The sequence below is a fragment of the Saccostrea cucullata genome, unplaced genomic scaffold, assembly GCF_032062105.1.
Source record: "Saccostrea cucullata isolate Sc308-1 unplaced genomic scaffold, CSIRO_AGI_Scuc_v1 ctg14935, whole genome shotgun sequence".
In the NCBI taxonomy this organism is placed as follows: Eukaryota; Metazoa; Mollusca; class Bivalvia; order Ostreida; family Ostreidae; genus Saccostrea; species Saccostrea cuccullata.
The window spans coordinates 274-14,848 of NW_026918898.1; the positions used below are offsets into that span (position 1 = coordinate 274).

Consider the following 14,575-nt stretch of genomic DNA (forward strand, 5'->3'; position numbering starts at 1 on the left):
CCAAAGAGGAGGGAGGGGGGTCTACTTATATACTGAAAATGAATTGTTTGAAATCTGCTCCTTGGTATTAATCAAACATTTTTGATAAGCAAGTGTGCCTTTTCAAAAATTGTGCAATGTGTTAGACCTGGGTAGGGTCAGGGGTTCACGTGTGGTAGGGGCACTTCTAATTATTGCTGAATATTACTGATTAGTTGAAATGCATTTTTGTTCCCCTACCCTGCTTATGGGTATTAAGTAAACAAACTAAACAATTACTAAGTTTATAGTTATGATTAGCAATGGTGCCTCTTTTTAAATTGTGAATGCCATAGCATCTAGCTTAAAACATGAACCAAATTCAATCATTTGAAAGTTGTTGCATGATGCTCAGGTGACCTATAAGGCCCATGGGTCTCTTGTTTTTCAATGCAATTGTTAATTTTACAGCTATTCTACAAATCTCACAAACAAAAAGACCTGATTTTGCAAAATGCCCAACAAAATTTAGATCTCAATTTTCATTTGTTTGTTTCTGATATACAAATTCATATTGAAAAATGATTTGGAATGGACATGCTTAGCCTAAGCATTAGATATTTGTCCCATATAAGTATATATATCCATTTTCAATTTTCAACCATTAAAGGGTGAAGCAGTTGTACAGTCACAGGGTAAAATATATTTTATCACAATATTTGTCAATCTTATCTAGTTTTTGCAACTGAAAACCACCTGTTGATTTTTTACCAATGAATGTTCCATTCTTTCGTCAAGTTTAAATTCATTTACATGTATGCAAAAATGTCAAAAGCTTATGTTAGGAAGTTTGTATTTTCAATATTTAAAAATAAATTTTCTTCTCTTTAGAACAGTGTAATATGTACTTTTTTAAAAATTCTTGGAGAGGAATGCATTGGTTATAGTGAACCTCCCACAAACTAATATAACACTCATTGTGTCTGTCCGTCACACTTTTGTGTCCACTCCATAAAACTTTGGAGGCACATACTTACCTGAGGGTGTGTCATGACCTTGATTCAAGGTCATTTAACCAAGATCAATGTCTCATCATTAACAACAACAAAGTTTATCCTGCCTCTGATCAAAATCTTGAAATTTCATTGGCTGCATGAGAGCAATACTGTATTAAACGATGTTATGCTGTCTACCCACCTTACATTGCTAATGTGCCCACTCCACGTGACCTACCCACTATATATTAAAATCTATCAACCACACATCATCATACTGTTTTCACATGACCCCGTGTGGAGCTTCATAACTGACGTCACAATGCGTCTGTCAAAAACAACAGATGTGGAACGATTTACTTCCCTCAGTGAAAGCGATATATCGATACTATAAATATTTAGTCTTTTAGAGAACCATCGTCAAGATAAATTCATTACGCCTCACCAAATATGTATTTTTTCAAGGACCCCACATATTTCCGTATTTATATACCCCTCTAAGTGTCTATATAACTAATAATGGTTAGTCCATGAAAAAAAAAAAAAATTGGATAATCATACTTGGCACAAAGGTTGCTTATAACCTGCAGATGTGTCATAACTCTGACCCATGATCAGTTAACTAAGGTCAAGGTCACATTTTTAACATGGTTTTTATCCAAAAACTGGGTATTAGACCTTTTAGGGCAGTTGAAGTTTTTGTTTGTTTGTTTTCTGTTATGAAGTATTTAGGGATAAATAATCAAGATGATAAAACACATATGACCTTGAAGTTTAATGCTTTTATATCATTTTTGAAATGACCTTGACCATGAAATTTCCATGAAAATTTATCAGGTAAGCAATATACTCATCTTCATAACTTGGTATATTATTTCTAAGCTTAAATTTCATTATAATTATTGAAAAACAAAGGAACAGTTATGCTTTCCAGGATAATGACCTTTAAACAGTGGTTGCCATAGCAACATCCTATCACTAATTAATATATATGATAATATTTTCTAAAAAACTATAGGTATCTAATATGTACTTGGAAAATTATATCATTGTAACTTGAAAAATGAACATTTTATTTAAGTTAAAGATTGTATGTGTATATTTCATCATTTCTTTAAAACAATTCAGCAGAGACAGTGCTTACTTATAAAAACAATGCAGCAGAGTATAAAGGGTTATAATTAATTGATATAAGTTCAGGGCCATTTTATGCATAAAGTGAACCTAGCTCTTTAAAATTCATTCCATTTGTCTTGATTTTTATTAAGAAAACTACATGCATATTTATTTAATTTCAGTTTCAACAGATTAAAAAAAATTAAGAAAACCACAAAACATGATTGTTTGAAAATCTATTGATATTTTTCCAGAGCAAATGTCATACAATTTAGTTCATTCTGCATTGTCACCAAAATTAAAACCAAGTGGAGATCTACATCACTTAATTTGCAATGATTGTATAGTATTTTATTAGATACAACTGTAAAAGATAAACATACTAATTCACAGTGCTCAACGGTGCTTTAATTATCATCAAAGAATTACAGAACCATCGGGGTAGCAACATGGTGTTTTAACACTAATGAACACTTCAAACACAAACCACCTAACAATTACCCCTACACTCGCAATCCGAGGAACCATTAATTACCTCCAAAGTAGTGTAAAAACACTTAATTATGAGCGTTTATGTAGAGATTTTATATCTGCAAAAATAAATTTTAATAAAAGATATTGCGTTCAACTTTACATATTTTTTATTTTTTCTGACTGACTAACCGATTACAGATTTTCTAACCGATTGCCATTGTTCTGACAGAGTAATCAGTTAACCGGTTACAAATTGCCATCCCTAAAAAATATACATCAATACATGTGAATGTTATGTTTCCTTAAGGGGATATTAATATGCTGTTTTACCCTGACCTTGGCAGACTGGGCAACAGGTGTTGGGTAGGATTGTGGGATAGCTACACAGCAGAGGGGGCAGGCCTGAGTCTCACACAGGATGCTGCTACTGTGACACAAACACTGAGTGCAGTTGTCTAGGTACCAAGTCTCCCCCTCCACAAAGTAACGTCCATTCAGAGACTCGCACATTTCCCTTTTGCCTTTATGGGGTAAAACAATATTTCCTGTAAAATGCAAAATAAATGGAAAGAAATGAACCAGAGCCATTGCTATACTTTGAGTACTCGCAAAAGCTATGAATGAATTTTAATGTTAGTTATGATTAATCGCAGCTGTCTTTGCATGTTTGCGAACATATTGCTCAATGCGTCTCATGTAATCTTGCAACATGCATTTTACAATAATCACTGCAGGATTTATGGGCTTTAATTTGGCATGCTTTGCCACTAGTTGATATACCATGTATAAACATCTCGGACCACATTTGACAATAGCATCTTCTCTTTCATTCAACTGTCAACTGAAGAGCCTTGTAAATGGGCAGTATATATACGGGCATCCCCCTCTGACTCACATGATCATTCTTACCATGGAATGCATGATCCCAAAAGAGCCCCTCGTCCTACTGCATTGGTGCATGTTCAATTGTCTGATCACCTGATCACTTGCTTGATCCTTTGGCATTATATATCTTACATTTCTGGAAAATTTGGGTCATGCAGATACAGCATCCGAAGCAATTCTGGTAGTGTGCATTCTTAGATGTATCATGCATGCAAGTTTAGTTAACATAGGGCTTATAGTTACTTGGAAATGAGACCTGCACAAAAAATTTAACCAGTGCTCGAAGAACAATAACCTGGTCATTCCTTAGCTGAAATTGAAGCATCTGAAACAATAGTGACTGTTACAATGAAACACACTATATGCATCTTTTATGCATCTTTGTTTAATGTATATGAGGTGCCTTTTTGGTATTTACTGCCAAAAAACCTATTCGAATAGGTGATATCACCTATTCAATTGGTGATATTGAATAAGAAGATTATTTTCGTAATTTTCATCAGCTGAAAAAACGTCACGTGATATTCCTCCTTTTGTGATGTTGACGCAAAAGCACGTCAGTGGAAAATTATATCGCACGACACACCGTTCGGTTGCACTAAAGTTAAGTGGAACGTGACGTCATAACATAAGAAGTGTGTTTTAACCATTGTAATGACAGCCTGTGTCATATAGTGAGACTTCCGCCATAGTGAGACTTCCCCCCGGAAGTCTGGCTATATAGTGAGTCTTCCCCCTGGGGGGAAATATGGCTATATAGTGAGACTTCCCCACATAATGACCATAGTGAGTCTTCCCCCTTCGGTTTTCGGTTGGGATTTTATATACATTGACATGATTAGATATTTATTGTATGCTTTACGGACCTTTTAACTTTTATAAATTTTGAAGTATTTTTAGGATTTGTATTTCATTTTGAAATTAAATTTGCGTGATATTAATGAAATTACATCACTATAAAATCAAATAAGATGGATTTGAGTTCTAATACACTTTAAATCAAATTCTGACTGTCATGCATATTTTAGCAAAGGCACCGGATGCATGGATTGGGCTTACCCCCCCCCCCCCCCTTTTTTTTTTTTTAAATTTATGACCGGAAAAAATTGCATGAAAATGTGTGCATCCCCTGCTCATCACACCCATACATCAATTCATACAATTATTTTTTTCATTTTGGTCGTGTTTTAAAAATCATTTATTTAAAGATATTTTATTAAACTGGGTTTGGACGATTGGATGTTTGAATACACGTATAAAAAATACGTAAAATTAAAAAAATATATACTGCATTGCAATTGTCACTTAGTTGTCTAAACTATTTTGCACTAAAGTCGAAGATGGCTAATTGTCAATTTTAGTGTGTAGATCTGCTTTGTCGCAATTTCATTTTTACACTTTATACGTTGAAACACAGAGCGTGCATGTATGCATCAGTCAATACTTGATTGAGATAAGATATTTGAACATGAATTTAAAAAAATAACAAAAATAACTCATTTGTTAACTTCAACACATGTACAAACCAATAAGTTGTTTGTTATTCCTAAATTAACACTATTAGAATTTTTAAAAATAATAAAACAATGTTCCGGAAACAATAATAAAAGGGGGAAGTCTCACTATGAATGGGGGAAGGTTGGCTATAAAGTGAGCCTTCCCCCCGGAAGAACGGCTATATAGTGAAACTTCCGTGGGGGAAGTCTCACTATATAGCCATTCTTCCGGGGGGAAGACTCACTATATAGTGAGCCTTCCGGGGGAAGCCTCACTATACGACACCGGGTCTGTTCAGTTAGGACTGTGTCAGTGCATTCACTTTGAGTGATTATATAATATAACTATTATGGACTTCAGTGAACAGTCAATATGTGGTTATAAGGACTCATGGCAATATTGATATTTATACATTAATATTGATATATTATATAAGAAGATAATTTTCGTAGTTTTCATTGGCTGAAAGTACGTCACATGATATACCTCCTTTTGTGATATCGGTGCAAAAGCGCGTCCGTGAAAAATAATATCGCACGACACAACGTTCCGTTGCACTAAAGTAATGTAGTATGTGACGTCATAATCTAAGAAGCGTGAATTTAACCATTATGACGTAATGACAGCCAAGTCCATTCAGTTAGGACCGTGTCAGTGCATTCAATTTGAGTGATTATATAATATAACTATTATGGACTTCAGTGAACGGTCAATATGTGGTTATAAGGACTCATGGCAATTGCCATGAGTCCTTATAACCACATATCGACCTACACTGAAGTCCATAATTGTATAATATTATTTTTATCATTTATTCCCAGCTCTCTGATTGGCTCAAACTTGATCACATGATTTAGTATATAACAGCATAAAGACTTGAGTTACTATTTATAGAATCTGAAATGCATATCGACTTGAGGTTTCTTAAAATGGAGATAATTTCCGTGAAACAAAATAGTACTGTATTCAATCAAAGCTAATACAGTGTATGATTTGATGTTTCTAGAAAAAAAATATTTATTTCAATTTTTACTAACTTTATTTTTTTTTTAAATGTTCTGTATTTGATGAGACAAAAGAAGGCATTGGATTAGGATTACTTCATATTAATTAAAACATATTCGATATGTGTGTCAAATATTGATACAAAACTTAATCAAATAAATGAAGTATTCTGAATAAGTCGTCTAAATCACTCCATCAATATAAAGGAAACGCATTTACATTAAACGGTGTAATTTATTTTGATCTCTAGTCTCTAATTGTTAAAGGGAGAAAACTTTTCCAATTATTTTCATAATTTGCTTTGTCAATCTATGTAAAAAATAATATAACAAATATAGCCCTTTGATGAGGTCAATCCATTAGATATATCGACTTCACAGAAAAGCATATCGACCTCGCACTTCGTGCTCGGTCGATATGCTTTTCTGTGAAGTCGATATATCTATGGATTGACCTCATCAAAGGGCTATATTTATATAATATTGCAGGCTCGGTCGCTATTACTTTCTGTGTCTTCGGTCAATATCAATTGCCATGAGTCCTTATAACCACATATCGACCTACACTGATGTCCATAATTGTATAATATCATCTATTCAATTGGTGATATCACCTATTTGAATAAGTGATATCGATTGGAATTGGTGATATCACCTTATCATTTTGAATAGGTGATATCACCTATTCAAATTATTTATGAAATAACAGCAGCTCCCAAGGCTATAGGTTCTTATATCTCATTTTCTTTCACTTTTGTTTCATAACTCATCATTCTCGGAGACAATGGATCACTGTGAGTTTGCATTTAGTTTTAATCACCCTAGTAGATATTGTAGTTTGTTTTGATCACAAATTAATTTATTACACTTACCTATCATGTATACTGTAAGACCAGATGTGTTTGTGAAACACTGATGCCCCCCCTTTCATTCTTGTCCCCTAAGATTGACCCCTTTAAAAGTTAGTGCCCCTTTGTATGAAAAACCTTGTTATCACTACTCCTCCGAAACCGTAAACTGTAGAGATATAAAACCTTCAACAATGTCTTTGACTAATTTAGCAGACTCTTCAATCTATTCAGTGCAAAAGGATTCATAAACCCCTTTGAGTAGTTATAGCCCCTGACAGTCTATGTTATTATACCTCTACTGATTTTTCACTATATAAAAGTAAATCGATATATTTTGCTGATTTCCTAATATAATCACCGTAAATAAACCGATTCCCTGCAAAACAGACTGATTCCCTGCAAAAAAAGTACGTTTTTTTGATGAACTGATACACACCTATTCGGAATGCTTGACATTTTCTTTCAACTTACGACAAACTTAAAAATGTTCCGAATAAACTCATGAATATTCATTAGTGAATCGAAATGCATCGCAAGTCAACTGGTCCCATATCAATCAAAAAGAACCAGTTTACTGGAAGCGAACAACAACAGAAATGGCGTGCTCAAATTTGAGTAATGTAACTTTCGATTTTACTTAGTAAAAACTCGGACAATGAACTGATTTATTGATAAAATGGAATTCCTTTCATGGCTGTATTCTGTTTTGTCGTATTTTTATCTATTCCTGTTGGAATTAAACATTGTTACTGAATACAGTATTGAATATAATTTTTTTTTAAATGTCTTGTTTGTATCGGTATAATAAAACAGTTAAAGTATATCATTTCGGGAGTCAGCAAGATTCCAGTTCCCCTCGAGCAAGCCTATTTCCCTCGGCGCAAGCTCATCGGGAAATAGACTTGCTCTTGGGGAACTGGAATCTTGCCGATTCCCTCAACGATATACTTTAACTGTATAATGTTTACGAATAATTAAAACTTTCTAAATGACAAGTCATAAAGACATTGGGCCACCTGCATAAGAGCTGTTGACCTTCACCTTCAAATTTAGGTCATTGAAAAACTACAGGAATTGTTGATAAAAGCTTTTTATCCAAATGACCTTGACTTTTGACCTTGACCCTTACTGAAAAGTAAAAAATAAATATTCATTACCTTTTCCTAGATTCAGTTTCAAGAGTTGAACTCAAGTTTTTTTGTTTGGTGTGTGTGTGTGTGTTTGGAATGACCTTGACCTTTGACCTTTCACCCCATGACCCAAAGGTCACAATCAAGCTTATATAGGTTCGTGGAGGTATTTACAACTTTCACTTTAACAAATGCAAGAATTTATTCCCCTCCCCCCTTTCTCTTAAAAAAAATCAATAGCAACGTAGAAATATCTGAAAAACACAAATGACACCTCGGATTGACATAAAAAAGTTCAGAAACCTGTAGAAGAGACCCCATAGAGAGTTTACTAATAGTTTCACAGTGAGTCTCATAAGTATAATATGAAATGATAAATTTTATCGGTAAAAAATTAAAAAAATTCTTTACCTGAAATTTAGGTGCTGATGAGCATAAAAATAAATTAAAGCTTGTATTGGCTATTTCTTCAGTTGTTGTTAATAGCACTCCTGCTCTAGTTCGACATTTTAATACCAAGTATTCTTGCTTTAGCATGTGGAATTTATTTCAATTTTATTATTTTAGATTTAATATTAACCCCTTCCATGGCAAAGATTTTAAGGTAGTCCGATCCTCAGGTTTATAAAATTAGCTGTTAAGTGATTAGAAATACTCATAAAAGTATCTCTGAATCCACAAAGTTATGTAAATTTATCCACAGTATTTCTATAAAGTTAAAGGTTTAAGTTAATCATATCATATAGGAAAAATTGTCAAAATTCCAATATTTTTGCAGAAAAAGAGAATTGGAATATCAGCAATGCATTTTCTAATTGCAAATTGATCAACAAATATATTTTAGGTTAAAAAACGATAGGTATCCAGGCATTCAGAGATACTGTCATGATTTTTACACTTATTTGGTATTTTTTTCTTTTATTTCCATCGTGTATTCTATATTCATAGTATAAAAGGCTTTTGGTATCATTGCAAGACACCACAAATCACTTCTAATTTCATATCATGCTATTAAGCATTGGTATCTAAGGCTGGATTCCCGCACCTCAGATCTCCAGATTTCCGCATTATTCCGCATTTTTTCCTCATTTTAATATGGAAAAAATGTGGAAAATAATACGGAGAAAATTAACAATACGGAAAAGCAGAAAATATACGGAAATAATCCGGAAAATAAACGGAAATAATACGGAGAATTGGACTTAGTCTATTTTTCATCTGGAAAAATATTGAACTCTTAACTTAGAATATTTTTCATCTGGAAAAAATACGGAGCTCTAGACTTAGAATTTTTTCATCAAGAACAAGATGTGTTTGTGAGACACAGTAGCACCTGGCGGCAACATTAAGTTCTAAAAAGCAATTTTTAGCAAATGGGTCTCAGTCAAGGTCACACAATCATTGTTCTTGGTGTCATTTGAAAGCACTTTATTAGTGTAGTACGCATACCAAATATTAAGTCTCTATCATCTATGGTTCAAAAGTTATGGCGAAAATTCGAAAAAAGCTATATTTAGCACATAGGTCACAGTCAAGGTCACAAGGTCATTGACCTTGGTGTCAGTTGAAGGTGCCTAATTAGTGGAGTATGCATACCAAATATGAAGTCTCTATCTCTCACGGTTTAAAAGTTATGGCGAAAGTTCGAAAAAGCTATTTTTAGCATATAGGTCACAGTCAAGGTCACTGACCTTGGTGTCAGTTGAAAGTGCCTAATTAGTGGAGTATGCATACCAAATATGAAGTCTCTATCTCTCACCGTTCAGAAGTTATGGCGAAAGTTTGAAAAAGCTATTTTTAGCATAAAGGTCACAATCAAGGTCATAAGGTCATTGACCTTGGTGTCAGTTGAAAGTGTTTTTGTAGTGGAGTATCCATACCAAATATGAAGTCTCTAAGTCTTACGGTTCAAAAGTTATGGCGAAGGTTAAAGTTGACAACAGACAAACAAACAGACAGACATACAGCTAAACAGACAGACAGGACAAAAACAATATGCGCCCCGAAAAAATTTGGGTGCATAAAAACTGTCTTGGAGTTAACAGCAGTTGTCTGTTTCTCCTGAATGTTATGTACAATTTGATCGGGATCGGAAGAATGTTTCAAAAAGTCGGGCTCAGTGATCAATTAATTTAAACAACAGACCGCCAAAATTTAACCTTGGCCTCCATGTTGCAACGTCTGCTCTGTAAAGGAAAAAGTTTGTTGACCAGACAGCCTGAGATCGTATTGCTGTATCAACCAAAAGATGCAGATACACGTATTTCATATGCGGTAGGTCAGTCATATTTTTTTTTAACATGTGTGTCACTGTGATGATGAAAATAAATACTCTAGGCGGCTAGGCCTAGGACTGAGCTACCAGGCTACGTACGTTTCAGCCAATATGCCCATGATTCAAATCTTTTCAGCTCATAGAATTTTATTATGGTTAACCACAATTAAAGGTGTTAATTTTGGGGAGCCATGGGCTGTAATCTCTAGCAATGATACCATATAGCGTCTGTGCATGAGGAGGAGATTTCTGAAAAAGAATAAGTGCTTATTCAACTTACTGCGATTTTAAAAAGCTTGGTCCATGGATGGTTATTTTGAGGTATATATATTTCTTTTTTTTCTTTTTTTTATTGCTTGTTTAATTAAAAACAGTCAACTATGATTGTCATTATTATAAATAATATTTTAAACAAATTGATATAAAATGAAGAACCCAAACTTGTGTTTATAAAAAGATTTTAAAAGGAATAAAAGCAATGAATTTAAATTTTATTAATATTGCACCATTATAATTTAAGTACTTTTTTTTTAATTGATAGGATTTGCCAATTCGCAAGTGCTGCTGCAAGAAATTAAACATGCAGAGACCTTACAAACTACAAAGAAGTCTGAAGAAAATTTTTACTCAGATGGGTGTAAAGCACAGAACTGAGATATAAACTGAATTGTGAGAAATATGAATCAGGGATGCAGGTAGAAAATGGCAAATGTGATCCAGATTGATAAAAAATGTCTAAAAATTTTTCTTGTTTTGTAAATATTCAATGGCATTATGCTATTCAATTGTTATTTTTTCCCCAATACCTAATAGTGTTGAACATTTCACTCCCACTTTTGCTTAAATAGAATGAATAAATTTCGATTTATTTAATATGAATATTAAAAAATGCCACATTTTTTCCATGATAAACTTGTGGCTTAAATAAGAGTTCCAGTTTTTTTTTTACATGCTCCTATTTGTTTGTCAAAGATATAAGATATACATTGCTCATGAACATAATGTGTAATTTTGTTCATTCATTTATATGTTTTTTTCTCATAATGATATAATAAATTGTATATAATTTTGCACATTGTTGATGGTTTTGTAAATATTTATGTATGTATGCATCATGTAGCGGTTTTATTAGCCATTTTATAACCATGTGATTAACTCCGTAATTTCCGTATTTCCGCATTTTATCAACCAAGTAAATACCTCCATATTTTGTATATATGGAAATGCGGAAATCTGGAGAGAATACGGAAAAAGAGTTTCCCATCCAGATATTCTCCATATTTTGAATACGGAGAAAATCTGGAAATTTGAATCTACGAAAATCTGGAATGAATGCGGAAAATTAGTCCAAATACTCCCGTCCGCATTTTTTCCTTATTTTGAATAAGGAAAAAATGTGGAGATCTGAGGTGCGGGCTCAAGAAAATCTTATTTCTCTTAAACTGTATTAATTTTATTCCCTTTTGTAGGGTACAAATGTCAACTTTTATAAGACCTTTTCTGAGAGTTCCAAAAACGTTGAATCTTATATAGATAAATAGAATGAAAATTGTTGCATGAAAAAAAATCATTTTCAAGCTTCATTTTGATGTATTTCAAATTAAATATTAATTTTTGGAGTTATCTTTCCTGACTGAGGATCGGATATCCTTAAGCATTTCTGGAGAAATTGATGTTAAGATTTCAATGCATTTTTTGGGATATTTCTTGTAATTTTTGTATATACCAATGTTTATATATTCTGAAAGCAGGTATTGTGTAGTTTCTGAAAATGATACTAAAAATATCATCTCAGTTGCCAGTCCAGAATAAACAACTTATCAGTCAAAGAATAAATCATGCACTTATATTTAGTCACTTATCAGAAATTTCTGTAAGGGCTAATAATAACTCTAGCCTTTTTAGCCTAATATTATCTAAAACTATCAAGTGTTCCTGTTAGTATGTGCCTAAAGCCAGGAAAGTAAATGGTTGCATTTTTTCTGAAACACCCTGTACATTCATAAGATTCATGTAGATACATCCCCTCCTATGGTACATGTACATTCGTTCTCATCTGGTTTCCAATATTTAGTAAAATTCTAATACTTACCAGGACAGGAAAGACAGCAGTCTCCAAGCCTGAAAACAGGGCTTGTACAAGAGGGGTGTGGGCAGGATATCAGGGCACACATCTCCTGCCCCCCATAACAGTAACACATCCGACACCCGTCATGCCAGGAATCCCCATCCTCATGGAGCTGACCTTCTACAGACAAGCAGGACTTTCCTGTATGCTTTGAATCATATCTGGAGGGAGTGTTATTAAGTCTACTGTTATCTGGGGAAAAAATAGGAACTGTAAAATAATAAATCACTAAACTATAGCTACTTTTGCAGTCTGACTTGCCTATGCCATGGACTGATTTATAAACAAATTAGATAAGCATTGTACTTTGATGTACAACCTTCTTTCACAAAATGCCTCCTTTTATCATCTAAGACATATAAAATATATTATTTCTTTTTATTAAATATTACAATAAAAATTATTAAAATACAAGCATCAGTGACACTCTTAGCACTGATTATTACTGTAAACTCTTGCTTTAATTTGCAATTTATGGAAGATGGTAGCATATTTATTTTCCATTTTAAACTCTAGCTTTCATTCACCTAATGCAACTCAAATATATCACAGCTATGAAGATCTTTTATCTTAACCAGGAAAAGTCAGATTAATTGTGTAGATAATGATGTGTTTACATATACTTTCTTACAGCTATGTAAATAAACAAGATGCCAACTTTTGGCTGAGCTCAATTCTATGTATGGTCTCTTTAGGTCAAGTAGTCAAATTGAAAAAAATTAATCCCTTCCCATAAATGTGCTAATTTTCTACCCTTCCATCATTTACATGATCAGCTCAAAGGAAAAAGGCTATTCTCCTGTTGCCAAATGTCAATGGTTGAAAGCATGTTATGAAAATAAATGATCATATCCAGCAAGGCAGTGAAAAAATGTGTCTGATTTTATCAAATCCAGACCTTGAAATTTTTAATTAGTTGAATTGTTGGACTTCTTTAGGAACAATAAAGTTCCCCACCACAGCATGATACACCCATCAAATATTGTTCAATAATCATAAATTGGTTTAAAGTGCAAGAAAATCAGCTGGTAACCTTGATTACCAGATTGACACAGATTTAAATGACCTTTCCAATCCCTTATCATGTTTGACGTACACACATCTCTAAGAGACTTACAGTGTAGGTATTAATTATAACAAATAATACATCATATAATTCTAAACTGGCTGAGTTACAGCTTAACAAATATTCATTTGCAGCTTTGTTTATTGCATATTTTATGACTGATTAAATATGCTTCAATCTAATAAAACATCAAAAATAAAGTATTCTTTAGACTTTAAGTGAGACATGACACTCCAATTTGTTGCAAATTAATACATAAAAAATTAAAATGAAAAAAATATTATACATTGTACGCATGTATATTAAGTTTTAATTATATTATACAATATTAATTTAGTTTTAATCATGCACTGTATTTTAAAACATCAGTTTGTTTTAATTACATTACACCAATTGAAAGACCTTAATTTATCTTGAAAATTAGACTAGCCATCAAGAAGTCTTTAACACAAGCAATTATAAGGCAGATTTCTTTTGCCCAACTCCCAAGAGATAAAGATAACAGCTGATTGATCAGAGATGCTCTACCAGTTACAGTGTAGCTCCTGAAAATAAACTTAATAATTTCTCTCTAATTTGACATGCAAATTTCTGTATCAAAATTCTTCTTGACCAGTGGTTGATAATTATGCCCATGGGAGAAACTGAATTTCTCTCATATCATTACCGTCCGCCAGGAGGCGGTTGGTTATTTGATATGAAAGTTTGAAGTCGCCCTGTGAGTAAATTAAAACAATTTAATAAAAAAAATTTAACATTCATAAAAGCACAGTTTTGGGCATAGTCTAAAGCAAAGACCGCATTTTATACATGTATAAACAACTTTACTTTCTCTTAAACAGGATTTTTGTATATATTTTAAGGGTCCTCCACACACATACAGCTTATGTTCTCATATTATTGAGCATTACTTTTAACAAGCATATCAACCTCTAAAAACTGACCAGGGATTAAAATGTAATTTATACGGAATTTTTAAAATAATAATTTAACAATTTTCAAAAAAATTTTCCCAAGGCGTTTTCATATGTAGCATAAAATTTTTTATCTTACCCTATTGTATATTTTTATGCTCACAGAATAACCATAAAAATCTAATTTTTTCGATCAACATATTTTTTAGAGAAATTAATTAAATTATAAAAAAAATAAATAAAACTCATTTTCTCTCAAATACATCTAGAGAAAAATCAAGG

The 14,575-nt window shown here is 32.8% G+C and overlaps 1 protein-coding gene across 1 annotated transcript; it reads right to left on the bottom strand.

Moving 5' to 3' along the window:
• Nucleotides 1–2,873: 2,873 nt before the first annotated feature.
• On the bottom strand, nucleotides 2,874–12,594 carry LOC134274722 (cysteine-rich motor neuron 1 protein-like; the record flags this gene model as incomplete). The annotated part of the gene is made up of 2 exons (XM_062756962.1): nucleotides 12,278–12,594; nucleotides 2,874–3,088 (listed from the first exon to the last, which is right to left on the bottom strand). Coding segments are annotated over exons 1-2 (324 nt in total), but the record flags the coding sequence as incomplete, so codon positions are not given.
• Between the last annotated feature and the right edge of the window lie 1,981 nt (nucleotides 12,595–14,575).